Below are 27,029 nucleotides of genomic sequence, written 5' to 3'. Positions count from 1 at the left end.
TGTGCCCTTTAAATTTAAGGCCTTAAAATGTCTTAAAAACGGCCCATTTCCCCATTTTTTTTTACCCATTTCCAGAAATGCTATCTGCTGAAAGTTATTACAAAGTAGCAAAAAAGGAGCGAGTTGTAGTTCTTTCTGGGGGATGTTGGTGTTGGTACGTACACGGTGATGGAACTACAAATCCCGTGATAAATGCAACACCTGCCCGCGAAATACGTCTGCATTTCCTCAGAGTTTGTTAAAGTTCAGCTACGTGTGGAAAATGGGAAAGTGTATTTTCAACGAGACATGGCTAGATCACAGTGATTTCTGCTGTTGGTTACAAGCGTTACCCAGCTCCAGGTACAAGGCTCACTGCAAACTTAAAAAAAAATTATTAGGGACTCTGAAGTGTGAAGGCGCTGGAGTCACATGCCAGAGCGGAGAAACACAATCTAGCCGCAAAATCCCTTCAGCGGACTCGGCCAATTAGCCTCACCACTGCCGTCGTCCTCCTCAATGCCTGGTCCTTCCGGTCTCCAGCGCAATATCATCGCAGCTCCGTCGAACAACCTTCGGGGTACTTTTGGATCGACTGACACATCGAAAGCCGAGGTGCTTTGGATACTACACACGGTGACTAAACACCAATAGCAACAGTGAGATTTAGCAATCTCTTCCAAGTGATGTTCTCTGATTTAGTAATCGTGCAGATGTTCTCCTGCAGGCCCAACAAGATCACTTGATGTGGCGAGATTTGGATTGGGGGAGTTTATAAAGGGGGAATTGATTCATACTCTTACCGGGCCGTATGTCGTAATGTTCAATGAAAGCCAAAATCAGACCACCAGGACCAAGCAGCTTGACGTCCACGTTCAGAATCAGAAACAGAATCATGTCCACATTTGTTTCTGAAACAATGGAATTGTTAAGTCGAGGTACCTGGGCTCACAGTTCATGGGACAGTGCGGGACACACACATCGGATAACCCATGTTAGATAGATAGATAGATAGATAGATAGATAGATAGATAGATAGATAGATACTCTAATTATCCTGAGGTAAGTATCTATTTATCTAACATAGATTATCTGGTGTGTGTGCGCGCTACATTGGTTGTTACATGGGTTGGAGTAGCCTGTTCAATCTCTATTTAGCTATTAATATGCTGTTTTGTAATGTAAATAAATATGAGATAAAATCTATTCTATTTGAGGGCAAGTTTGTTTTAGCCTATTTTCATTTTGGGCCTAAGGTTTTGGGCACTTGGCACGTTGTTGGGTGTGGAAGGTTACCAATGTGATTGCTTCATCTGTAAATTAAATTTATGCTTTTTCAATGACTGAATTCATTGAAATAAAATGATTTTTTCAGAATTTCTTTGATTTGAATATTTTTTGGTAATGCGTCATGTAGGTCTTAAATTTCAATCTTCATGGTCTTAAAATGTCTTAAAAGGTCTTAAATTTGACTTACTGAAACCTGCATGAACCCTGTTTGTATTTGCTTCATGAAAAAATTTGCTGTTTTATTCAAGTTAACTTAATAGGAGCAAGCAAAGATGAGCATAGCTGATGTCCCCCGCATATGCAGATTGATATTTAAAAGTTTTTTCATTTTTCTTCTTCACACTAACGTTTACATCAGGGGTGCCCACACTTTTTTGCCTGATGATCTACTTTTAAAATGATCAACTAAATGAGATCTACCAACCAAAAACAAAAACAAAATTAAAGCTGCAAGCAGCGTTGAGAGGGCCCTCGCACCCGGGTTCACCGCCACCCGTTGGCCTCAGGAAAACAGTGAACAGTGGGCGTCATGCATTTAAAGTGAGTGAATACAGGAGAATTATGCCAAAGTCATTTCGAAATGCCACACTTCCTGCAGCCAACAGGTGGCGCTTTTACCGTAAGTGAATTTTGCCATGTTGATGTCTTCAGGCCAGGACTATCATTGAACACGTGAAGTTTGAAGCAGATCGGACATTGTATGCCTGAGTTACAACAACTTCCTGTTTCTTTCGTGGCGTTAATCGCATACATTAGCACTCAGCCAAGTGTTGCATGATTTAACGTGTTTCTAGCTGTACGTTAGATGGCGCTATCGAGCCATTTTGCCACGCCCAATTCCGAAACCCATAACAGACGTAAATTTTCACCACTTCTGACGCGTGTGCAAAGTTTCATGAGTTTTCGAGCACGTTTAGGCCCTCTAAAATGCGATTTACTTTGGAGAAGAAGAAGAATAAATATAGCTGCGAGCAGCGATGGCGGGCCCAAGCCCGGTGGCACCGCCACCCCGGTGGCTTCAGGGCAACTGTGCACAGCGGGCAATAGGCATTTAAAACGGTTAAACATCAAAGGACTATGTCAAATTCACTCCACATTTACTGCACTACAAGGTGCCACTATAGAGCCCCTCCTCCCTGCCCATTTTCAAAGTATTACATGTGCCAAGTTTTAACATTATTCTGATGAATTTTGAAGCAAATCAGGTAAAAATAAGAGGGTGATCTCAATGTATGCTGAAAGTGACACATTTTCTGCTTCCAGTTGGTGGCGCTATGACTTTGAATCACAGTAGTCACATCCATGTGATCAGCCTTGTACAACGAAGACTAAGCCGAAGTTTCATCAAAATCAATTAATGTATGCAGAAGTTATAACACTTTGTTTCCCTTTTCTTGCCATAAATTCGTTGCCTCGCCACGGCCAAACCATTTGAGATATCCAAAATCCGTTTGCAATTAAACAACTTCAATGTGTTAGCAACAAGTTAAAAAAAGCTTGGTGTAAATTGGATAAACCCTGTAGGAGTAGTAGTATAAAATTCATAGCCTGTTTTTTCAAAAAATTTACATTCAAACCAAAATAGCTGACTTCCTGTTGGTCGGAGCTAATGAATGTAAATTAGAAAATTGTCCGGCTTGATGAGAACAATATGTGTACCGAGTTTGGTGACTGTAGGAAAAACTAACCCCCCCACTTTTGTCAAAAGGTGGCGCTACTGAGCCCCTCCACCACGCCCATTTCTATGGCTTTGTCCATGTCTACTGGTTGACAATATTGATGTGTGTGTCGAGTTTCATGCAATTTGAAGCATGTTAAGAGCCTCAAAAACACTCAAGAATATTATTACAGTTTGACCTGTTGCCATGGCAACAATATTTCAAATATCAAAAATCCTGTCATAGGTCTACATCTGCTGTGTATTGACATTACACTGATGAAGTTTGAAGCAAATCAGGTAAAAATAAGAGGGTGATCTCAAAACATTTCAAAAAGTGATACACTTCCTGCTGCCAGTTGGTGGCGCTATAACTTTGACTCACAATAGTCACATCCATGTGATCAGACTCCTATAACAAACACACTCGTGAAGTTTCATAAAGATCAATATATGTATGCAGACGTTATAACACATTTCCTGTTTCCTTTTTCTCGCCATAAATTCGTTGCCTCGCCACGGCCAAACCGTTCGAGATATCAAAAATCCCTGGCAATTTTTCATCATCAGTGTCTTGACTTCATGCTGACCGAGTTTGGTGGCGATCGGATTAATCGTCTAGGAGGAGTATATCAAATTCCAGAGCATGCGTTTTTCAAACAACCCTTAATAGCTGACTTCCTGTTGGCGTGGTGTTTAACTTAGAGCACGAAAGTTGTTCGGCCCGATGAGGTCTATATGTGTACTGAGTTTCATACTAATACGTGCAAGCGTGTTTAATATATGGACCAAATTTTCAGACTTTTTTCAAGGGGGCGCTGTCGAGCCCCCTGCCACGCCCGGGTACCAGCCTCTCCGGCGTCCTAATGGCCGCGGATTCCAATGTGTGTGCCAATTTTCAAGAGTTTTTGAGCATGTTAAGGCCCCCAAAATGCCCCGGAAGACGGAAAAAAAAAAAAAAAAAAAAAAAAATAAAAAAATAAATATAGCTGCGAGCAGCGATGGCGGGCCCAAGCCCGGTGGCACCGCCACCCCGGTGGCTTCAGGGCAACTGTGCACAGCGGGCAATAGGCACTTAAAACGGTTAAACATCAAAGGACTATGTCAAATTCACTCCACATTTACTGCACTACAAGGTGCCACTATAGAGCCCCTCCTCCCTGCCCATTTTCAAAGGATTACATGTGCCAAGTTTTAACATTATTCTGATGAATTTTGAAGCAAATCAGGTAAAAATAAGAGGGTGATCTCAATGTATGCTGAAAGTGACACATTTTCTGCTTCCAGTTGGTGGCGCTATGACTTTGAATCACAATAGTCACATCCATGTGATCAGCCTTGTACAACGAAGACTAAGCCGAAGTTTCATCAAAATCAATTAATGTATGCAGAAGTTATAACACTTTGTTTCCCTTTTCTTGCCATAAATTCGTTGCCTCGCCACGGCCAAACCGTTTGAGATATCCAAAATCCGTTTGCAATTAAACAACTTCAATGTGTTAGCAACAAGTTAAAAAAAGCTTGGTGTAAATTGGATAAACCCTGTAGGAGCAGTAGTATAAAATTCATAGCCTGTTTTTTCAAAAAATTAACATTCAAACCAAAATAGCTGACTTCCTGTTGGTCGGAGCTAATGAATGTAAATTAGAAAATTGTCCGGCTTGATGAGAACAATATGTGTACCGAGTTTGGTGATTGTAGGAAAAACTAACCCCCCACTTTTGTCAAAAGGTGGCGCTACTGAGCCCCTCCACCACGCCCATTTCTATGGCTTTGTCCATGTCTACTGGTTGACAATATTGATGTGTGTGTCGAGTTTCATGCAATTTGAAGCATGTTAAGAGCCTCAAAAACACTCAAGAATATTATTACAGTTTGACCTGTTGCCATGGCAACAATATTTCAAATATCAAAAATCCTGTCATAGGTCTACATCTGCTGTGTATTGACATTACACTGATGAAGTTTGAAGCAAATCAGGTAAAAATAAGAGGGTGATCTCAAAACATTTCAAAAAGTGATACACTTCCTGCTGCCAGTTGGTGGCGCTATAACTTTGACTCACAATAGTCACATCCATGTGATCAGACTCCTATAACGAACACACTCGTGAAGTTTCATAAAGATCAATATATGTACGCAGACGTTATAACACATTTCCTGTTTCCTTTTTCTCGCCATAAATTCGTTGCCTCGCCACGGCCAAACCGTTCGAGATATCAAAAATCCCCTGGCAATTTTTAATCATCAGTGTCTTGACTTCATGCTGACCGAGTTTGGTGGCGATCGGATTAATCGTCTAGGAGGAGTATATCAAATTCCAGAGCATGCGTTTTTCAAACAACCCTTAATAGCTGACTTCCTGTTGGCGTGGTGTTTAACTTAGAGCACGAAAGTTGTTCGGCCCGATGAGGTCTATATGTGTACTGAGTTTCATACTAATACGTGCAAGCGTGTTTAATATATGGACCAAATTTTCAGACTTTTTTCAAGGGGGCGCTGTCGAGCCCCCCTGCCACGCCCGGGTACCAGCCTCTCCGGCGTCCTAATGGCCGCGGATTCCAATGTGTGTGCCAATTTTCAAGAGTTTTTGAGCATGTTAAGGCCCCCAAAAAGCCCCGGAAGACGGAAAAAAAATAAAAAAAAAAAAAAAAAAAAAATAATAATAATCCTTAGAAGAACAAGAGGGCCCTGCGCGAATTTTCGCTTGGGCCCTAATAATAATCCTTAGAAGAACAAGAGGGCCCTGCGCGAATTTTCGCTTGGGCCCTAATAATAATAATAATAATAATAATAATAATAATAATAATAATAAACGGAGCAATTCCAATAGGGTCCTCACACCATCGGTGCTCGGGCCCTAAAAAACCCATCTTAATTTCAAATGCTTGTTGGTACTACTGCTTGAATCTCTACACGAAATTCAGGAAAATAAAAATAAATGTTCATTGTTGATATTCAATTTTAACAATTTTCAATTTTAACACTAAACTCAAAATACATACAGCACAACAGATTACATTAGGCAGGGCATTTACCTTATTCTGATGACTTGCACTGAATAGAATCAGACAGTTTTACATAATCTTTGTCGACAAAACACAGCTGCCAGTGTCTAAACTGGTGTCGATCAACACTGACAAAGCACATGCGATGGTCGGCCGTTCAAACGGATTCATTATTAAGTACAAGGAGGAGGATGCTTTTCCCGACTTCCTTAATTATCACTGTATTATACACTAACAAGCTCTATGTGCGAAAATGCAGAACATGAAAGAGATTGTGGAAGTGTTCATGAAAATAGTCTACTCAACACGTGCACGCGCTCACTTCAGAGACGGCTGTTTGTTTCGTGCGTATTTTTGGAGGAAGTTGACCTCGCGCTCTGTTCTCCAGCTAGTTGTCATGGCAACTGAATAAACAAAAATCTTGCCTGTTAAAAATGTATTAGTCAAATGCAAGTCAGACAGAAACTAAAAGGATAAGAAAAGGCATCGTTATATTTCTTTTTATTAAAATTTAATAAAAGCGTTTATTATAATTGTGTGCGATCTACCAGCATTGTCTTTGCGATCGACTGGTAGATCGCGATCGACCTATTGGGCACCCCAGGTTTACATATTTAATAGAATAAAACACCAATAACAATGTGAACTAGGTAGTTTCACTGATTACCTTAAAAGTACATAGATATGCTGTCAGTTCATACTGCTGTTAACACACGAAAATGATTTAGAAAAACATACTTTTTATATACAGATGCTGGTCATATAATTAGAATATCATCAAAAAGTTGATTTATTTCACTAATTCCATTCAAAAAGTGAAACTTGTATATTATATTCATTCACTACACACAGACTGATATATTTCAAATGTTTATTTCTTTTAATTTTGATGATTATAACTGACAACTAAGGAAAATCCCAAATTCAGTATCAGAAAATTAGAATATTGTGAAAAGGTTCAACATTGAAGACACCTGGTGCCACACTCTAATCAGCTAATGCAGAGGCCTTTAAAGGATTAGTCCACTTTTAAATAAACTTTTCCTGATAATTTACTCACCCCCATGTCATCCAAGATGTCCATGTCTTTCTTTCTTCAGTCGAAAAGAAATTAAAGTTTTTGATGAAAACATTCCAGGATTTTTCTCCTTATATACAGCTGAAGGTCAAAATTAGTTTCACTGCAGCTTCAAATTGTTCAACACGATCCCAGATGAGAAAGAAGGGTCTTATCTAGTGAAACCATCGCTCATTTTCTGAAAAAAATTGAAAATTATATAAGTTTTAACCAGAAATGCTCATCTTGAACTAGCTCTCTTCTTCTTCTTCTCCTCTATTAGAATTCCAGTAGTGTAGACGCTGCTAAGCATATTACTGCCCTCCACAGGTCAAAGTTTCAACTAATTGTTTTATACTATTGAACTAGCATATTGCATATAAAAATTAGTTGAAACTTGGAATTCTAATAGAGGAGAAGAAGAAGAGAGCTAGTTCAAGATGAGCATTTCTGGTTAAAACTATAATTTTCAATTTTTTTCAGAAAATGAGCCATGGTTTCACTAGATAAGACCCTTATTTCTCATCTGGGATCGTGTTGAACAGTTTGAAGCTGCAGTGAAACTAATTACTCAAAACACATATGTAAATTCCTCCATTGGAGAGCCGTTAAAAAACTCTTTCAACGGCTCTGCTCCACCGTAGTTCTGAATGGTGACGCGGTGCGCAATGACAGTTGGGTGATTTTTTTTTACCTCTACTTCCTGTGAAGTGATGTATCAATGTTCCCTTATTCCCTATGCCGTTCGCAGTGGCCTTCGAACTGAACATGTTCGCTCCCTTCGGAATGGAATCTCACTTAAGATGGCGAAATACCCTGTGAAGTCCACTTCGCAGTCCACTTGCGGTCGAATGGAACGCACCTTTTGATCATGGGGATATATAGCCTATACTTTAATTCCAGAGCTTGAACTGAACTTTATACTAAGAGCTTGTGAATAAACCTCGTAACTCGAGTGGATCCTTAAACTGTCAGCAAACCTCATACAGCAGCAAAACCTCTTACACCTCATACAAGTCTCAATCGTGAATGAAGTCCTGCACGCAATTTGGAGACCTTCTCTGCTTGTTTGCAGTATAAGGGTAAATAAAAACAGGTTCTTTGAATAAGCACATAATGTTCTTTATTCAAAACAAGATGTGTGTAAAGGCTAATACTTTATGTATTTGAGAAGCGGAGAAGAGTTTCTTCATAACTCCGAGTCCATTTGAGTTGATTTTGCTAAAATGCTAATAATCTAATGACACATGCAAATCTGACCATAAAGCCAATACTAACTTTGACAACAAGCTGTTTAATCATTTAAAAAATACATATTTTGAAGAAATAAATTTCCTGAATAGTAGTTAGTTCATCAAAAATATCATAATTTGTGTTACAAAGATGAACGAAGGTTTTACGGTTTTGGAACAACATGAGAGTGAGTAATTAATGACAGAAATTTAATTTTTGGGTTAACTACCCCTTTAAAGATTCAAAACTGAAAGGTGAACTATTTTATTCCAAAAGAGAAGACAGTCCTGATCTGTTACCTTTAATCTGTGAAATGTCTCCATCATGTTAGCGGTCTGTTGTATCTGTGTGTTCATGCGTCCCTCTCCACCTTGATGTTTCCCCTGCTGTAGAATCTTCTCCCACCCAAACGTGTTGCCTGTGTTGGGGGCGTGTCAGGCTCCTCCCGCCCCTCATCCAGTCATAATTACACACTGGATGCCCTATGGCTCCCTCTACAATGTGCTTCACGAGGGGACCAGTGAGTAAAACACACATTACTGTCTCACATAAATCATTTGGTGTTTTCATGGAGTTTGTCTGGTTCATTTGAATGTTATTAAACGTTTAATGTTGAAAATATGCTTACATGCTCTTTAAATTCTGGACTTACTGGAGTTTTTTTTCCTGACTCAGCATAAGTAAATTTAAATGTCTTACTCAAGTCTTCTCTTGTATCTTCCTCTTCCTCTCGTCCATTTAGACTTTGTTGTGGATCAGACGCAGGCAGTAAAGTTTGCCCTGGATATAGCGTGTGGAATGGCTTTCCTGCACACACTGGAGCCGATGATTCCTCGGCATTATCTCAACAGCAAGAGTGTCATGGTAAGGAACAGAAAGGAGAAGTTTCCCACTAATCTTGGTTTCTACAACTGTGGGTTTTTCCAGAGTGTCTATTCCTGTCTATTATGCAAATGAACATGATGTATAGTTAGTTAAAAGCTTTGCTCCAGATTCATTTCCACAGACGTTCATTACTCAGTGTTAACCAGTGATTGCAAAATAAAAGTTCACTGTTTGTTCATTTGCACTGTTTGTAGAATTAAAAGGCGGCCGCCTCCATGAAATTTAGTGCTGCCTCCGGCTGTCGAGTGTCAACAAAACTCAGACAGGCTTGCAGTCACATGCTCAGATACCCCTTTTCCACGGTTCCGTTGCGTCTTCCTGGCCTGTGCCCATTCTCAAACCGTTCCGCCCATCTCCACCACAGAAAATGCGGTTCAGGGCCGGAAAGATTAGTTTCACTCCGGCTTCGAACGGGTGGGCAAAGTAATACAAAATAACAATCCAATTAATTGCAGGTGGGTCGCGGGTGGATAAGAGATAAATCATTAATGTGCTGATTTTAATAAAGACAGAACTCTCATTTGTTAAAACGCAACGAACGTGCATCACTCTTTTTCTTTCGTTTTCAACAACAACGTATTTCTACTCAGGGAAAACCAATCAAGGAAAGCATATGCCTAGAGCACCTCCTAGTGGTCATTATATAAAACAAAAAGGAAAAACTCCACATGAGATTCTGCTTAAAGGTGCCGTAGAACATGTTTTCAAAATATGTAATATAAGTCTAAGGTGTCCCCTGAATGTGTCTGTGAAGTTTCAGCTCAAAATACCCCATAGATTTTTTTTTATTCATTTTTTTAACTGCCTATTTTGGGGCATCATTAAATATGCGCCGATTTAGGCTGCGGCGCCTTTAAATTCTCGTGCTCCCCGCCCCAAGAGCTTGCGCTTGCCTTTAACAGCATAAACAAAGTTCACACAGCTAATATAACCCTCAAAATGGATCTTTACAAAGTGTTCGTCATGCAGCATGTCTAATCGCGTAAGTATGGTATTTATTTGGATGTTTACATTGGATTCTGAATGAGTTTGATAGTATGCTCCGTGGCTAAAGCTAACATTACACACTGTTGGAGAGATTTATAAAGAATGAAGTTGTGTTTATGAATTATACAGACTGCAAGTGTTTAAAAAATGAATATAACAACAAGTCTTGTCTCCGTGAACACAGTAAGAAACGATGGTAACTTTAACCACATTAACAGTACATTAGCAACATGCTAACGAAACAATTTACAAATATCACTAAAAAATATCATGTTATCATGGATCATGTCAGTTATTATTGCTCCATCTGCCATTTTTCGCTATTGTTCTTGCTTGCTTACCTAGTCTGATGATTCAGCTGTGCACAGATCCAGACGTTAATACTGGCTGCCCTTGTGTAATGCCTTGAACATGAGCTGGCATATGCAAATATTGGGGGCGTACATATTAATGATCCCGACTGTTACGTAACAGTCGGTGTTATGTTGAGATTCGTCTGTTTTTCGGAGGTCTTTTAAACAAATGAGATTTATATAAGAAGGAGGAAACAATGGTGTTTGAGACTCACTGTATGTCATTTCCATGTACTGAACTCTTGTTATTCAACTATGCCAAGGTAAATTCAATTTTTAATTCGAGGGCACCTTTAAAATCTTAACAGCTTTAACTAAAAATATACACAAGCTTAACAGAAATTATTCTGATAAGTGTTTTTTTCAACAATGATGTAATGAAACAGAGACAATTTAAGTTTGAATGGAGTAAAACCTGCTTTTAGGCTAGTAAGGAAATGTAATTTTGCCAAAGAAGAACTTTTATTTTAAATATTAATTTAAAAGCAGCCATATCATCATGCTTAAGGTTCGGGCAGTTGGCGGGTGGTTGATTTATTTTTAACAGTGGACTTGATGTTAGAGCTGATCCGCACATCTCTAGCACACAAGCCCTATAGAGTCCCCTTTACAAGACTTTTTCTTTGTTCAATTTGCACACTGAACATGGGTTGGAGCTCTTAATTTTGAACTCTCAAAGTGCACCAGATTAATGAATTTATCTTTTAAAATGTAAGAAATTTTCTGGGGGAGTATGCCTCTGGACCCCCTATAGGGATAGAGGTACACCCACCAAAGAAAACACAAAATCCTGTGGGAAACACTGTTTATATGATAGTGTTCTCAAAATAAAAATCTAACTATCTTAATATTAAAATATCTAAAATACGTGCTTGTAAAAAGTGTTTTCCTCTGCTGTGATCAGGATTTTACCACCTCCGCCTCATTTTGAGCCAGGAAAAACCCTGTTTGCTGACATGGTATGTGGAACTGATTTAGTGGAACTGTGAACAGGAACAGAAATAAACAGTCTCAGTTCTCTGTGAAGTTTCTGTGCATCCCATCACAAGTTGAGAGATCCATGTTACAGGGAATTGCAGTGAAAAAACATTCTTTGGGTGTGGATTTCCCATTGTTTCTGAAGATTTTAGAGTTAGATTACAAACATCAATGGTCAGTAATGTCCATTAGAAAATGAAAATCTGTGAAAGTCACGTTCAGTTTAAAGCACAATGGATTGTCATTGACCCACAAACACAAGTGAAACCAAGGCAAAACTACACGAGTATCAAATTACTAAGAGCTGTACTGCTCACACTACTCTATCTTGAGAATTGTTCTCTTATTGACAAAGAAAGCAGTGAGAGGACAACCATAGACCCCTACCCAGACTCTCAGCCAACATAGTGACTCCTATATAATAATATTAAAAAAAAGTAATAATTACGAACATAAGTAGATTATATAATCATTCGATTTTATATGTACACTACCATTCAAAAGTTTGGAAGATTTATTTTTTTTTTTTTTTGGAAATAATTCTCTCATTATGCATTTATTTGATCAAAAGTATAGTTAAAAAGAGTAATATTCTGAAATATTATTACAATTTAAAAATTGTTTTATGTATTATTGTATATATGCAATTTATTTCTGTGATGACAATGCTGAATTTTCAGCTTAATTATTCTAGTCTTCAGTGTCACATGATCCTTCAGAAATCATTCTAATATGATGATTTGATACTCAAGAAACATTTATTATTATTATCAATGTTGAAAACAGTTGTGCTGCTTATTTTATAGTATTTTAATCTGCAGAAATGATAATGCAATGTTTTTTTCAGGATTCTTTGACGAATAGAAGTTCAAAAGAACGACATTTAGTTGAAAACAAAAACAATGCAAAAGTCACTTTTGCTGATCAATGCAATGCATCTTTGCTGAAAAAAGTATAAAAATATTTACACACACAAAAAAAACTGATCCCATATTTTTTAATGGTATATACATACACAGTATATAAATATAAATTAAATTAATATATTGCCTCTGTGACAGACCAAGAATAATTTAGAACAGACTAATTCAGAACATGATTTGCTCATACTCCGTAAGTGTTGGAAATGGGAGCGAATGCTGATTCACTTTCAGTTTTGCTGCAATTTGTATGCGAGTTTGGCCTAAATAACTGTTTCATGCTCAGATATCCTAATGAATCTGTTCTCCTTGATTCATTGACAACAGATTGATGAGGACATGACGGCCAGGATAAGCATGGCAGATGTGAAGTTCTCCTTCCAGTGTCCCGGCAGGATGTACTCTCCCGCATGGGTGGCACCTGAAGGTATCGTTCCTCTCCTTCATTCTCTAAATTCTTAATTTCAAAGATTTGACTTTATCCACTATATCTGTCTAAGGTACAGTCACATTAGCGAAAAAAGTCCATTGTCTACTGTCATTTGTGTAGTGATGCATGAAGCACATCTCACACAGAAACCACACAGTCACTTTCAAACCAAGCAGCTTTCTGTTGATCAATGCGGTGAATCTACTTGACTAACGTTGTGAAGGCTGTGTGGGAAAACCTTTTGTCCTCATGCAAAATTTCAGATTGCTTGGATTTTTCGCCTGTGAAAACTTGCAGAACAGTAATAAATGTGACTGCATCTTAAACTAAAGTTTTGATCCACTGATACCTTAACATCTCTCTCCACATCTCCTCTCAGCCCTGCAGAAGAAGCCAGAGGAGATTAACCGTCGCTCTGCGGACATGTGGAGCTTCGCCGTGTTGCTCTGGGAGCTCGTCACCAGAGAGGTGCCATTCGCTGACCTCTCAAACATGGAGATCGGCATGAAGGTAAGATGGATTCCTTCATATGCACCTGACTTTGGAAAGCAAGAGCCAAACCAAACACCCTTATCCCTTTTCTCTCCACTAGGTGGCACTAGAGGGACTCCGGCCCACCATCCCGCCAGGCATCTCCCCCCACATCTGCAAGCTAATGAAGATCTGCATGAACGAGGACCCCGCCAAGAGGCCCAAATTTGACATGATCGTGCCCATCCTAGAGAAGATGCAAGACAAATGAAACAGCACTGCTGGACGACCCTGCAAACACTGAGTTCACAGTATTGCCTTAAACTTCACCACTCACCAAAGTGCTCTATGCCACTGTAGCCCTCTGCTAAAGAAAAAAAACGCTTTGTGAAAGCGCTGTTGAACATTTTTAAAAGCCACGTTCTCACAGTCTCCTATATTCTTACGAGCAATCATTGAATAATGACGTGCGTGTTTGTGCATATATATGTTCATTGGTCCTTTTCGTGTTTTCTGGATGCTCCCCTCAAAACATTTTTTCTATAGCCATTAAACAAGAAGTGGCGGCAACAGTCTTTGGACGCAGTGAATGTACAGTAAAATCAGTTTTCAACTAACCACTTCCACATCTTCTGCATATTTTTGTGCACTTGCTCCATTTTTGTCATCTTCACCCCTTCAAAAGGACACCACCAAACATTTCAGCTCAAAGTCAGTATAATTTGCAAACGTTTATGCATCAGCCGCTATTAGTATTTAAAGCATCGTGCCATTTTCTTTCAACTATGCGTTTTCCTCAGATTGTCCTCATAACAAAAGTCCTATAGTCCAAGTTTGATTTTTTTTTTTTTTTTTTTTTTTTTAAAGCAGTGCAATAATGCAATAGCTAATGCCAATTTTATGCCTTATCATGTAACAAAAACCAAACAATGAAGTGCCCATAATATCACGATTGTGTTGTCCCTCTCATAGCAGGGAGATACATATTCTAAAAACCTGTTATGTTAAATTAAGGTACCATATGCTCAAAGGAAGAGCCATTTACACACGTCACATCAAATGTGAGATCTTTTGTGTCACGGATGACATGCATCATGGGTCATGTCTTCAATTCTTGCTCCCATAAACTTACATATTTACTTGATCCATACAAATGCATGATTGCTGCATCCTCTGTTATGTAACTAACACGCCTCCAGCTCCTGTAATCTAATTTACATTGTACATGTTAAGCATGTTACGTGCTGAAATGTCTGAGAGATTTTTATACTGTATACATATGTTTTTTTTTTTTTCATGGGTGATAAGCTAGACTGCCCATGAGTGCCTTTATTTTTTTTGCTTTTCTAAACACTACATCTATTTACTTCCTTATTTTGCTTTCACAGTGTTCCTCTTATCAGCTTGCCAGTATGTAATAGGAAACCCAAGAGAAGAAAACAAGCATACTTGACATGCATTTTTTTTTTTTTTATGTTTTGAAAAGCAAACAGTTGTGATCATGAAAAACAGACTATCTAACTTATGCTCACTGTTTTCTCTCCCTGTGAGGTTTTTAATTAAAGTTAATTCTTTATTTTGGAGATTTGGGCTGTTTATATTTTATTCATGATAACTAAAGTTTACTAAAAGAAAATACGAACAAATAAAATGTTTTGGCCATGCTAAGTGTTTTGATCTGTGTTCATTTATCAGTCAGAAAATAAATTATTGGGTTGTTGACTTAAATCGACAACAGTGTATTGCGATGTGATATAACTTCTAAATAAAAGGTTTCTTTAAACATTTAAAAAGTTTTTTTTTTTTTTTGACCTTAACAAAATGTGTATTAAAAAAAATTACTTAAATTTGATATGAAAAAAAAATCTTAATTAGTCTTACTTTAGTTGTTGGGGATCTAAAGGGATCTTGTTTTTGGTTTTCTTGTCACATGACAAAATTCATCAAAATTCCTGCATGTTGGTTATGACAACTGTCCTTTTTCCCCCACAAATATCACTGCTTCACTTAGTTTGAGATATATATATATATATATATATATATATATATATATATATATATATATATATATATATATATATATATATATATATATATATATATATATATATATATATTACAGCCTCTGGACAGTTACACCACCTGAACGTTTTAAGTCCCACAAAAATATCAAAATTAATTAGTTGTATCAATTGCGATTTAATATATTTTTTTAATTATTTAGTAGTTTCGGACAAAGAATTAGCTTCACGTCATTGTCCTATATACCAATATGTAAAAAGATGTTATAATGAATACTAATAATAACTTTCATGTTTACAAAAGCAGTAAGGCACGTGACTTGTCAGAAGATTTGTCGGCATGTCACGTGATCAGTCAGCTGACGCTATATAAACACTTCAGGTCGCCCGGTTCGCGGACGCGGTACAGTTTTGAGGACAGACAACTGACTCTTTAAAACACATTTCAGATATTCACAACTGCTTCAAAACAAGACGCGAATTCGAGTTATTCTGACGCTTGCTTTATTTACACATACAGCCCATGCCTAACGCTTCTTCCACAGAGTCTGTTCAAGAATAAACAGGTTTTCCTGGAGTCGCTGTCCAGACTTGTATGTAATGACGGGGAACTGATACAGTTTGCCGCAGTGTCGCTCACCGCGAAGCCAGGATGAAGCGTCCATTGATCGGGTTGTCCACCTTCTGCGGTGTTTTCATGGTCTGGACATTGTTTTCGGTGCCATTGGGGTTCTCATACCCTCTGGAAGGAGATACAGATTCGCCCGAGCTGAGGTTCGTGGAGGAGTTTAAGCTCGGGTTCAGCTGGCACAACATGTCCTGCGCAGTGTGTAAAGCGATCTTCGCCACGGTTGACTTAGCGCTGCTGGTGAGTCTTACTTTCACGTTTTCCCCATTGTGTTATTGCCTGTTTTATATTTCCCTGGCTTTCTTGTACTTGGGTAAAGTTGGTTTTATATTCGCACATTCGGACTTCTGATAAATTCAGACTTTCCAATAAATGTGCAATAAATTAATGTTTGCGAATTTTAAGCAGCGATATGATATTGACAACCAACGATTGTCAACTTGCAACATTTTTCACAGTCGATCAAAATAGGCAAGTATTGTTTTAATGGCATATTTACTTGTGAATGTCCACTGAATGTCCAATGTAGTGTGATTAACAAGGCTATTGAATACGGATGTCCGAATGTGCGAATATAAAACCAACTTTACCCAAGTCTTTCACGTTGTGATAAATGTTGTCTTGTTTTGGGTGGCTGAAAGTGAAGTTCGTACAGTTCGATTTTGTTCAGTAAGATACTTGTTAAACTGCCTACCTTCATAGGCCAAAATATATTGTATATAAAAATGTATATGTTATATAATTGTAAAAGTAGTAATAATCATGTATACATACACAAACATTCATTTAAAAGCATAATTCCATTATATGCATTAATATACATACTTAAAATAATACTTAAGATTCATTTAAAAATAACAAATTATTTCATTTTTAAAATGTATAATTTGTATAAAATATAAAACATGTTATTGTGTTATAAATCTTTATGTATTGTCTAAAATATATATATAAATGTATGAAAATATGCTTTTAATTGAATGTACTTTTTACTGAAATTTTATTTATATATGTAAAATATATTTAAATACACATTTATACATAATTTTGTAAGATTATTATATTTTAAATACTTTAATATTACACTTTAACCCAAAATATCTCTGTACAGCATAATTTGAGTGTTTCTGATATGTCCATGAAAATAAAGAGTAACAACTATTAATAAAGTTTTGCGTGTCCTTTATGAACAGAGTGACTCAAACATGGAGCGTGTGGCACATGCTCTGGGAGAGGCCTGTGTCCGACTGCACCTCTCTGATCCGGATGTATGCCGAGAGATCACTGAGCTCTTCCGAGAAGATTTCATCCGTGCGCTGCAGGAGTCCTTCCTCTGGCCTTCGGAGGCTTGCGCTCTGCTGGTTGGACCTACATGTGGCCATTTTGATATTTACGCCCCCTGGAATGTATCCCTGCCACGGGTCCCCAAACCCCCAGTTCAACCACCCACCCCTCCCAAACCAGGCTCACCACAGAGCAGGATCCTCTTCCTCACAGATATCCACTGGGATGCGGAGTACACCGAGGGCAGCCTTGTGGATTGCAAGAAGCCACTGTGCTGTCGCAATGACTCCGGAAGGGTCAGTTGGAAGCAATTTGGAGCCGGATACTGGGGCACATACGGTGAGTGTGACCTGCCTCTGCGCACAGTAGAGAACCTCCTCCAAAACGTAGCTAAATCCGGCCCATGGGATTGGGTGTACTGGACTGGAGACATTCCAGCACACAACGTCTGGTCTCAGACCCGGAAACAACAGCTGAACGAGCTCACCACCATCACTAGACTCATACTCAAACATCTGGGGCCTAATGTAACCGTGTACCCAGCTGTGGGGAATCACGAGAGCACTCCAGTGAATAGTTTCCCACCTCCGTTTGTACATGGGAATCGTTCGTCCCGCTGGCTGTATGACACTATGGCGAAGGAGTGGGCGTCCTGGCTGCCTGAGGAAGCCCTGAAGACGATACGGTAAAGTACTGATGGAAAGACTATACAAACTAATAATCTCACACTTATATAAATTAGTATTGTCCCTGTTAAATACACAAAATCATATTAAGAACATTGTTGTTGTAGCTTAATATTTTAAATTCAATACTGCATAGATACATATGTGTGACGTTTTCACGGTTATAGTTTTAAAATAATAATAATTGTTGTTGCTGCTACGGTTTAATTATTTTTATGAATTGTGACTTATTTTTTGTAGCTTAATATTTTAAATGCAATACTATACATACATTTGTGGAGTTTTCCCTTTTACAGTTACTACTACTACTACTACTACTACTAATAATAATAATAATAATAATTTTATATAAATAATTGTATATATTTTATTAGTACTACTACTACTAGTAGTATAATAATAATGATGTAATCATGTAGTATTATTATTATTATTATTATTACATTTTATAGCTTAATATTTTAAATATACTATAAATACTTTTTTGGTGTTTTCACTCTTAATGTTTAAAAATAATTATAATAATAAATATTATAATTTATTGTTATTGCCATTGTTTAATTATTACTTGTATTTTTGTAGCTTTATTTTAAATGCAAAACTATATATATGTTTGGTGTTTTTTCACTCTTAAAGTTTAATAATAATAATTATCATTATTAGTAGTATTAGTATTGTTGTTATTGCTAATGTTTATTATTTTTAATTATTATTATTATTGTTGTTGTTATTGTTTTAAATTCAAACATAGACTTTACTTTATTTGATTGTGTGTTGTCTTCTCTAGGCATGGAGGGTTCTACACGGTGGAAGTTCAGCGTGGTTTGAGGGTGGTGTCTTTGAACATGAACTTCTGTGCACGAGAAAACTACTGGCTGATGGTGAACTCCACAGACCCAGCTGATCAGCTCCAATGGCTCATTCGCATATTACAAGAGTCAGAGAACAAGGGAGAGAAGGTCAGAGAATTTTACAGAACTCAGAAAAAAAGTGAACATCTTATTTTCTCTTAAGAACATGAGAAAACAGGACAATGTTGAAGCCTTTGCATGTTGCAGCAGTTTAGCAAGTTGCAATGTTGGTGTTTGTGTCTGTGGGTTAGAGGTGTTTAAACATCCAAGCAAGTGGTCATGAGTCATGAGTCAGACCAACCAGAAGTGGATGTGTGATAGATGTTCCTCTACGTGCAGCATTTCAGTTTTCATTTTTACATATGCTGATGATCTACAGTAGTGACCAAAAGTGATGTCCAGAGAGGATATTTTACTTTTTTATTTTAAGATTTTAAATGTAAAGGACTTTTAAAACACTAAGATTTAAGGTATTTGTCTAACAAAATTATTTGGCAAATAAAGGCAAACAGATACAGGTTTTATTTTGCTATGAAAAAATTCATAGAAAAAAAAAAAACATGAAAAAGCATACATCAACTACAACATAATCAGACATCAATATTTTGTTGGGTCTTTCATGTTTTTGCATAAATTCTTTGTATGACATCAGGGCCGTCTGGGCAGCTGCACTGGGCCCCACACGAGCGGACTGAGGGGGCCCGTTAGGCCCTGCTCCATATTTGGGATGGCACTGTATGTCAGCCTGGCCAAAAGTTAAATCCACACAATTTGCCATTTCATTGCATTATCACAAATAGAACAATTGACTACTATGCAATATACTTACAAAATAAATAAATAAATTATTTTCTTTTTTTTTAATAATATTTGAATAAAGGTGAAGATGTAATTTCTCCTTTGCTGGGCATCACTTTTGGCCACTACTGCATTGTACTCTATTGTTTTTACCACTACATTTTTCTCAATTTCAAAACCAAGATATTTTATTATGTTTTGTGGTTTTGTTCAATAACCAAATCCAAGCAGTGCTCTGTCTGTCTGGTCTCTCTCAGGTCCACATCATCGGTCACATCCCCCCCGGTCTCTGCCTGAACAGTTGGAGTTGGAATTACTATCATATAGTCAACAGGTCAGTCACTTTTCTGTGAAAACATTGTATGGCCCATCCTGCTGTACACATTGAGTTCACTTTCATCTGTTGTAACCCATAGCTGGGTCAACACAACTGCATGACTATAGCCTAAAGGGTTATACACAGTGTCTTTTATGATCATAAGTGTCATATTGTTGTAAAAATGGGTCATGCTGACTGTAACTGCCTGGTTTTGAGATAATTGTGTATATTTGCCATGTATGTAGTTCAGTGGTTAATGGTTCACTTGAGTCAATTTCACTTTAGTGATCAGTCTGGTTTCTTTCTTCTAAAATTCTGTTTCATTTTTCAGATATGAAAGCACCATAGCTGGTCAGTTTTTCGGACACACTCATGTCGATGAGTTTCAGATGTTCTATGATGAGGAAACATTGACCCGTCCACTGAGTGTGGCTTTCATTGCCCCGAGTGTGACCACTTATGTCAACCTGAACCCAGGTACTCATTGAACCGTATTAGTTGTTGTATTTTTTTTTTTTTTTTTTTATTGCATTTTTATTTTAGCTTTTATATTGAATTAATTTGTTGTAGAACACATTGTCTTTTTTTACTTTATTTTAACTTTTATTTTATATTTTACAATCTAGTATATTTTTACTGATTTACTTTTTATTTATTTTAACATTATTTTATTTTAGCATTTAGTTTTTGTTTTATTTTTGCATTTTTATTTTATGTTGGCATTTAGTCATCTATTTTATTTTAGCTTTTATTTTAAATTCAGTTAATTTATTTTACAGTGTGTTTTATTTTTGCCTAATTATGTTTATTCTATTTAATTTTAGCATTTAGTTATTTTATTTAGCATTGCTGACTATAAAAATTGGCAACAGCAATACGATATGCAGTAAACCTCTTTATAAACTTAATGCTGCTTAACCATGGTAAAATCATTGTCTCAGTTTTTCATGGCATATTGCTATAACATCCTTTTTTTTTTTTTATGGTCAGGATATCGTGTTTATTACGTGGATGGAAACTACCCAGGCAGCAGTCGCATGGTTTTGGATCACAAGACCTTTATTCTCAACCTGACTCTGGCCAACAACCGGCCCTCAAAACCTGACCCCAGCCCGACATGGACCTTGTTGTACCGTGCCTCTGAGGCGTACAATTTGTCCACACTCTTCCCATCCGACATGGATGGTTTGACCAAAGTCATGGTGAATGATGACCGTGTCTTTCAGCGCTTCTGGTACCTCTTTCATAAAGGCCACGTATCAAAGCCCTGTGCAGACACTTGCAAGACATCACTAATCTGCCTCCTGCGCAGCGGACGATACGACCTTTTAAAACAATGTGCTGTGCCACACGGAGATACACACTCTTTCAGGAAGACAATGTGTTGAGAAAATATGAAAATGGCCATTGAGCTCTCTTGGGATTATTGCCACACCAACATCACAGACTATGATTTATTTAGCACAGACTATGATTTATTTAGCACAGACTATGATTTATTTAGCACTTTCATTCAACTTTTTTTTTTTTTTTTGTAACTTTTTTTACATTCATCCTCATCATCAAACAGTTTGATTTTTTGTTCTTGTTTTACAGTTTGCTATTTATCTGACTTGCTGTGGACATTGTTGGCATTAACAGCAGTAAGGTGTTTGGTCAAGATGGGGTTTAAAAGTCAGTTCTCATAAAGATGTGTAATTTACTGCATGTGAACCAGAGAAAAGCATTATAGGTTGAAAATAGAACAGGTAGTGACCTCACAACCAAATCATGTGGTGTGTTAGTGCCTCATAAAAACCACAATTGCTCAGTCCTCATTCTCACTTACAAGGTTCAGAGTGTTTTGTGTCACTCTTGAGTGGATTGTGGTCAGTTACTTTTTTTGTGTCTTATCACTTCCTGAATCGACCTACACTATGCACACTGGAGCCTGTTCAAGGCCAATTGTAATAGATGACGGTTTGTTGATTTTTGACGGTTTGTTTTTTTTGTTGAACACCGTCATTACGCACTATTTGTTTTAATTGTTAAAGAAATTGTTCTGAGGAGATTCTGATTAATGTCACACTTACTGAAAATGATTTTTCAATTGTAGTGTGAGACTTTATGAATGTTGAAATCATGGATTATCTGAAGGTCTTACTAAATAAAGAGATATTTTGCAAAGTGGTTTGTTTATAGATTTAAGTTTTGTCACAACCATTCAAGTTTGTGGTGAGCAAGTTTTGTTTTTGGAAAGAAGTTAATACTTGTGTTTAGCAAGGATGCATTGAATTCATCAAAAGGGACAGAAATTTGATACAAAATATTTCTATTTCAAATATATACTGTCATTTTGAACTTTCTATTCACCAAAGAACCCTTAAGTGTTTCAATTTCCACAAAAGGAAGGATGAGGAAAATGAAACGAGCCGAGACTTGAAATCAGGTCGCCCAAAGAGCAATATGTCCCCACTGCCCACGAGGTTATAGGTGCTGACTAACCAGCATCAGTTTGATAAATAGATAAATAGTATTTTGATAAATAGAAGTTTTGATAGATACCTTCTTGTGCAAGAAACATGGGGGGTAATTCATCCGATGGCAAACATTCCAACAGTCAGAATCCTTCCCCCTCACCCCCATGATGAGAGGAGATGGTGTAGTGGCTTAAAACATACTGATTCTATTCTGTTTATGGATGGAGCTGAACCAGCATCAGTCTAAAGATTTATTTTTTTTGTTTTTTTTTGTCTTTTATCTTGATGGGACAGTATGTTGGCAGAAGGCGAAGTGGGGGAGAGAGAGAGACGGGATCAGGAAAAGCCCACAAGCCGGGACTCGAACTTAGGTCGCCCGAAGCGCAACAGTGTTACATGTCAGCAAACTGCCCACGAGGCTATCGGCGCCAACTAGCCTGTTGTCAGTTTTGTAAATATTAGAACCTCACTGTGTATGAAACGTGGGAACCGAATCCGACAGCAAACAATCCAGCTGTCGGAATTCATTCCCCACCCATATGATGAGAGATGTTGATGTAGTGGCTTAAAAAAATGCTTATTCTATTCTGTGTGTGGATGGAGCTTAACCAGCATCAGTTTTAAATATTAGAACCTCATTGTGTAAGAAACATGGGGGAAACAGAATCTGACGGCAAACGCTCCAGCTGTCAGAATTCGTACCCCGCTCCCATGATGAGAGATTAAAAGATGTTGATTCTATTCTGTGTGTGGATGGACTTTAACCAGCATCAGTTTAAAGTACGGCTGTCTGTGTGACACACACGACTTGTATGCACAGAAAGACGTGCGCCAGTATTGAGTTCTCTTTCGCGCTTGAACAAGCATAGCACAGAATTTTGCCAAAATGCCAGTTTTGTCGAGTAAGATGAATCTAATGCTTGCTGTCAATCACCGCACCGGTGTGGATACTGTACTTCAGAATCACAGATTCTACATCTTGAAAGTATGACCAATATAAGAATTTTCACTGGAAAATATCATCTGAACAAGTAAATAACATGTCTGCCACTTTTGTTCTGACCAACTGAGGAAAAAAGCATTAGGCCTACAATAAATCACGCTGCCAATGATGATTAAATCTAATGACCGCTTAGCTCGGATCATGCCAAACCGTGCAAATTATTATTACTGTTATACTTTGCTCTCAAATTATTAATGTTAACAACATCAGCATTGCATGACTATGTATTTAGTGTATATTAGCATTACCTGTAGATTTCAATTTCTGTAGCCACTCCACAGTCCAAAGTCTTTTGCTTTTTGACTACGGCTGAATCTCCAGTTGTCACTGATGACTGTCATTTGGACCTTTCTGGATTACAATCCACCATCAAAATGATAAGTTTAATTATTTCAGCTGCTGTGAGAACAGGCTATAAATGATCCGCTACCAGCAGCATCCTCACATGATAAAACCGACTTGCCTGGACTCCTTCTTTCTGTTTACGGACGTGACGTAATGACGCACAGACGAACTGCTGCATGCTCAAATTTCCCAAATGTCGCTCTTATTATAAAACATTATTACAAGCTTACTGTTGTGAATCGAGCTAAGATAATGAGATAGTTTTGAACACTGACTGGTTATGTACTTGCTCAAAAATTTATTTTTGATAATTTTTAACCAAAACAAGTTACGGACTGCAGCTTTAAATAACATCTTTAATAGTGAGCTTAAAGAGTTGTGAGAAAATGAGATGCTCGTCAGATCCACGTCATTTTCGGCGGCAGTTGCAATCGAACCCAAGCTGTCAAACTCACGTCATCAGAGAAGGAACGCCATTCCAGAACGGAAGTAACTTTTCAGAATTTGATTAAAGGGGGAGTCTAATGCTATTTCATGCATTCTGGCTTATTTACACTGTTAAAGAGTTTCAAAACACGAGTTGGACGTTTGACAGTATTTCTGTGCAGAGAGGTTTTTTTTTTCCGAGTATGGCCCTTTATCGCGTAATAAAGGGCTGAATTCCTTGTATGGGTACTTCTCCCTGATAAGCGTGCACACACATATCACCCAGACCAAGGGTGCGTTCCACTCCAGTTTTAGACACGCACTCGCGAACTTCCCTAAACACTTCCCCTCGGGGGAATCCCGCAGCTGCCACCATTTTGAAGTGCGTTCCACTTCGTGAAGTGGACGAGGGAAGTTTATATGGACAGACCCTCATTCCCTCGATTTTGACCGAGGGAGCGAGTCTACTTCATATGTACACTTCAGGCAGCTCCATAACCCACAATGCAACACGATTATGACATCACCGCATATCACGTTTAATTTACTCCACCACAAACAACTCTATGATATATTAATTATTTTTAAAACATTTAAAACACACATATATACATAAACATTTTTAAGGGATACAAAATAAATAATAAATCAGCTCCATTGCAAAATCCAAGTGATCAAGGGCTTAGGACGTTCCAGTTCAGCCCATTGCAAGGGTTCAGCCAGTAGTGGGCACTCGTGCAACGTAAGCAATGACGTACATCAGAGTTAACGAGACCGAGTGAAGTTAGCGAGGGAAGGGCATTTAAAAACCGAACTGGAACGCAGCCCAAGAGCAAGAGCACGCCCATTAACGAGCTTCGTTCAGGTTACGGAAGCCGAGAGATTTTTCAACAATGTCACCAAAGGAGTGTGTTTTTGGTTGTGAGGGAAAGATTACCATTTTTAGCTTCCAAAAAAACGCAGCGTTAAGGGAACAGTGGATGACGTTTGTTTTTTTCGGGGGCAGCAACGGAGTTGTGCACGTGTTTGTTTGTTCCTGGGATTTCGGTGCTTTGTAAACAAGTCCCAGTTCGACGATGGATTTGCAGATCGCGGGCAGTGAGTAAAACTGCATCAAATGTGTTTTGTTGCAATCGGCGCACAAGTGCATATATTGTAAACAACACAAACGTTTCCCCCTTTTTATTTATAATGATGTCGCAGCTTGCAGACGATCTCTATGCAAAAGCTGTGCGCGCTCGTGACTCTTTAGCTCTAGACTACTGGTACTCTGGAGTGATGAGACCAAGATAAATGTTTTTGGAACTGATGGCTTCAAAACTGTATGGCGTCGCAAAGGTGAGGAATACAAAGAAAAATGCATGGTGCCTGCAGTGAAACATAGTGGTGGAAATGTGCTTATGAGGGGCTGCATGAGTGCTGCTGGTGTCGGGAGCTGCATTTCATTGATGGCATCATGAATTCACAGATGTACTGCTCTATACTGAAAGAGAAGATGCTACCATCACTCCGTGCCCTTGATCGTCGTGCACTTTTCCAACATGACCATGATCCTAAACACACATCTAAGGCCACTGTTGGATTTCTGAAGAAGAACAGGGTGAAAGTGATTCAGTGGCTCCTGATCTGAACCCAATCAAACCCCTATGAGGAATTCTGAAGAGACAAGTTGAGCATCACTCTCCATCCAGCATCCATCTTGAAGGATGGAAAAAGATAGATGCTGCGAAATGTCGCCAACTTGTTTATTCCATGCCTAGAAGACTTTGTGCTGTCATTAAAAATCATGGAGGCCATACAAAGTACTAGATGTAGTAGTTTTTGTTGTGGGGTGTAGGCTATTCACTTTGCATCACCCTAATTTGAGTAAAACTGAAAAATGTGTAATCTAAGTCACTGTAAGTCTGCAGTAGTGCACTGTTCCCTACAGCCTTGTAATTAATTGTATTTAATTACAAGTATTTTTCAAATTAATTTGATTTTTCAAAAATATCTTAAAATGCTAACCCCCTACTAAATACTAATTACTATAATAAATTATAGTACAAAAAATGCACAAATTTGATATAGAGTCATTTTTATTGTTATGATGAATTTATAATGTGAACCATTGATTAATTCTTTATCCATATAGTGGCTGTAGTTAAAAATTCATGTTTATGTAAAGTGTTTTCTTTCCAGTAGATGGCAGCAATCGTCCACTAAACCCAGGCACATTTTTTATGTCTATCACTATGAATGAATTTGAGAAATGTAGATCTTTTTAAAAGTGTATTTAACATAAAATTTTGCTATTTTATGTAAATGTATATACTTATTGTATACAATTATTACAAATTGAGGCAAATAAATAACAAAAAATAGGCTACCATAAATCCCCCAAAACTGCACAACTTTACAGTAAAATATTAAAGTGAGCAATATTATGTTTGTTTAAAAAAATTTACATTATGTTACAAAATCGCATTTTACTGTCTGGTTATGTAAGCTAGTTGGACAGAACATAAGTGATAGGCCCTATATTTTATTAATTTGCCTACAATTGTTATGATATGAGTAATAGCTGCATACATGCCTTATCTTTTACATGTTTCCCCTCTTCCTTTTTATTTATTTACAGTACAGTCCAAAAGTTTGGAACCACTAAGATTTTTAATGTTTTTAAAAGAAGTTTCGTCTGCTCACCAAGGCTACATTTATTTAATTAAAAATACAGTAAAAACAGTAATATTGTGAAATATTATTACAATTTAAAATAACTGTTTTCTATTTGAATATATTTCACAAAGTAATTTATTCCTGTGATGGCAAAGCTGAATTTTCAGCATCATTACTACAGTCTTCAGTGTCACATGATCCTTCAGAAATCATTCTAATATGCTGATCTGCTGCTCAAGAAACATTTAATGTGTACAATTGTACAAAATATTTGTGTACAATATTTTTTTTCAGGATTATTTG

General features: G+C 37.6%; 2 protein-coding genes across 3 annotated transcripts in view; both read left to right on the top strand.

Moving 5' to 3' along the window:
- ilk (integrin-linked kinase) overlaps window positions 1-14,916 on the top strand; it is a 30,997-nt gene extending 16,081 nt beyond the window's left edge. For both annotated transcript variants that reach the window (XM_048175567.1, XM_048175561.1), the window contains exons 9-13: window positions 8,617-8,744; window positions 8,967-9,088; window positions 12,675-12,774; window positions 13,157-13,287; window positions 13,370-14,916. In XM_048175567.1, the coding sequence (XP_048031524.1) occupies window positions 8,617-8,744; window positions 8,967-9,088; window positions 12,675-12,774; window positions 13,157-13,287; window positions 13,370-13,519 (631 nt within the window). In that variant the 3' untranslated portion in view covers window positions 13,520-14,916. The remainder of the gene's footprint in view (window positions 1-8,616; window positions 8,745-8,966; window positions 9,089-12,674; window positions 12,775-13,156; window positions 13,288-13,369) is intronic.
- Window positions 14,917-15,635: 719 nt separating this feature from the next.
- Window positions 15,636-22,004, top strand: smpd1 (sphingomyelin phosphodiesterase 1). Its single transcript, XM_048175551.1, has 6 exons — window positions 15,636-16,137; window positions 17,091-17,866; window positions 18,655-18,826; window positions 19,774-19,850; window positions 20,167-20,312; window positions 20,826-22,004. Exons 1-6 carry the CDS (start codon window positions 15,922-15,924, stop codon window positions 21,221-21,223), a joined length of 1,785 nt encoding a protein of 594 aa, XP_048031508.1. The 5' UTR covers window positions 15,636-15,921; the 3' UTR covers window positions 21,224-22,004.
- The last annotated feature ends 5,025 nt before the right edge of the window (window positions 22,005-27,029 follow it).

The sequence above is a fragment of the Megalobrama amblycephala genome, linkage group LG2 (genome assembly GCF_018812025.1).
Source record: "Megalobrama amblycephala isolate DHTTF-2021 linkage group LG2, ASM1881202v1, whole genome shotgun sequence".
NCBI lineage: Eukaryota > Metazoa > Chordata > Actinopteri > Cypriniformes > Xenocyprididae > Megalobrama > Megalobrama amblycephala.
This window is presented reverse-complemented; position numbering and strand designations above follow the sequence as displayed.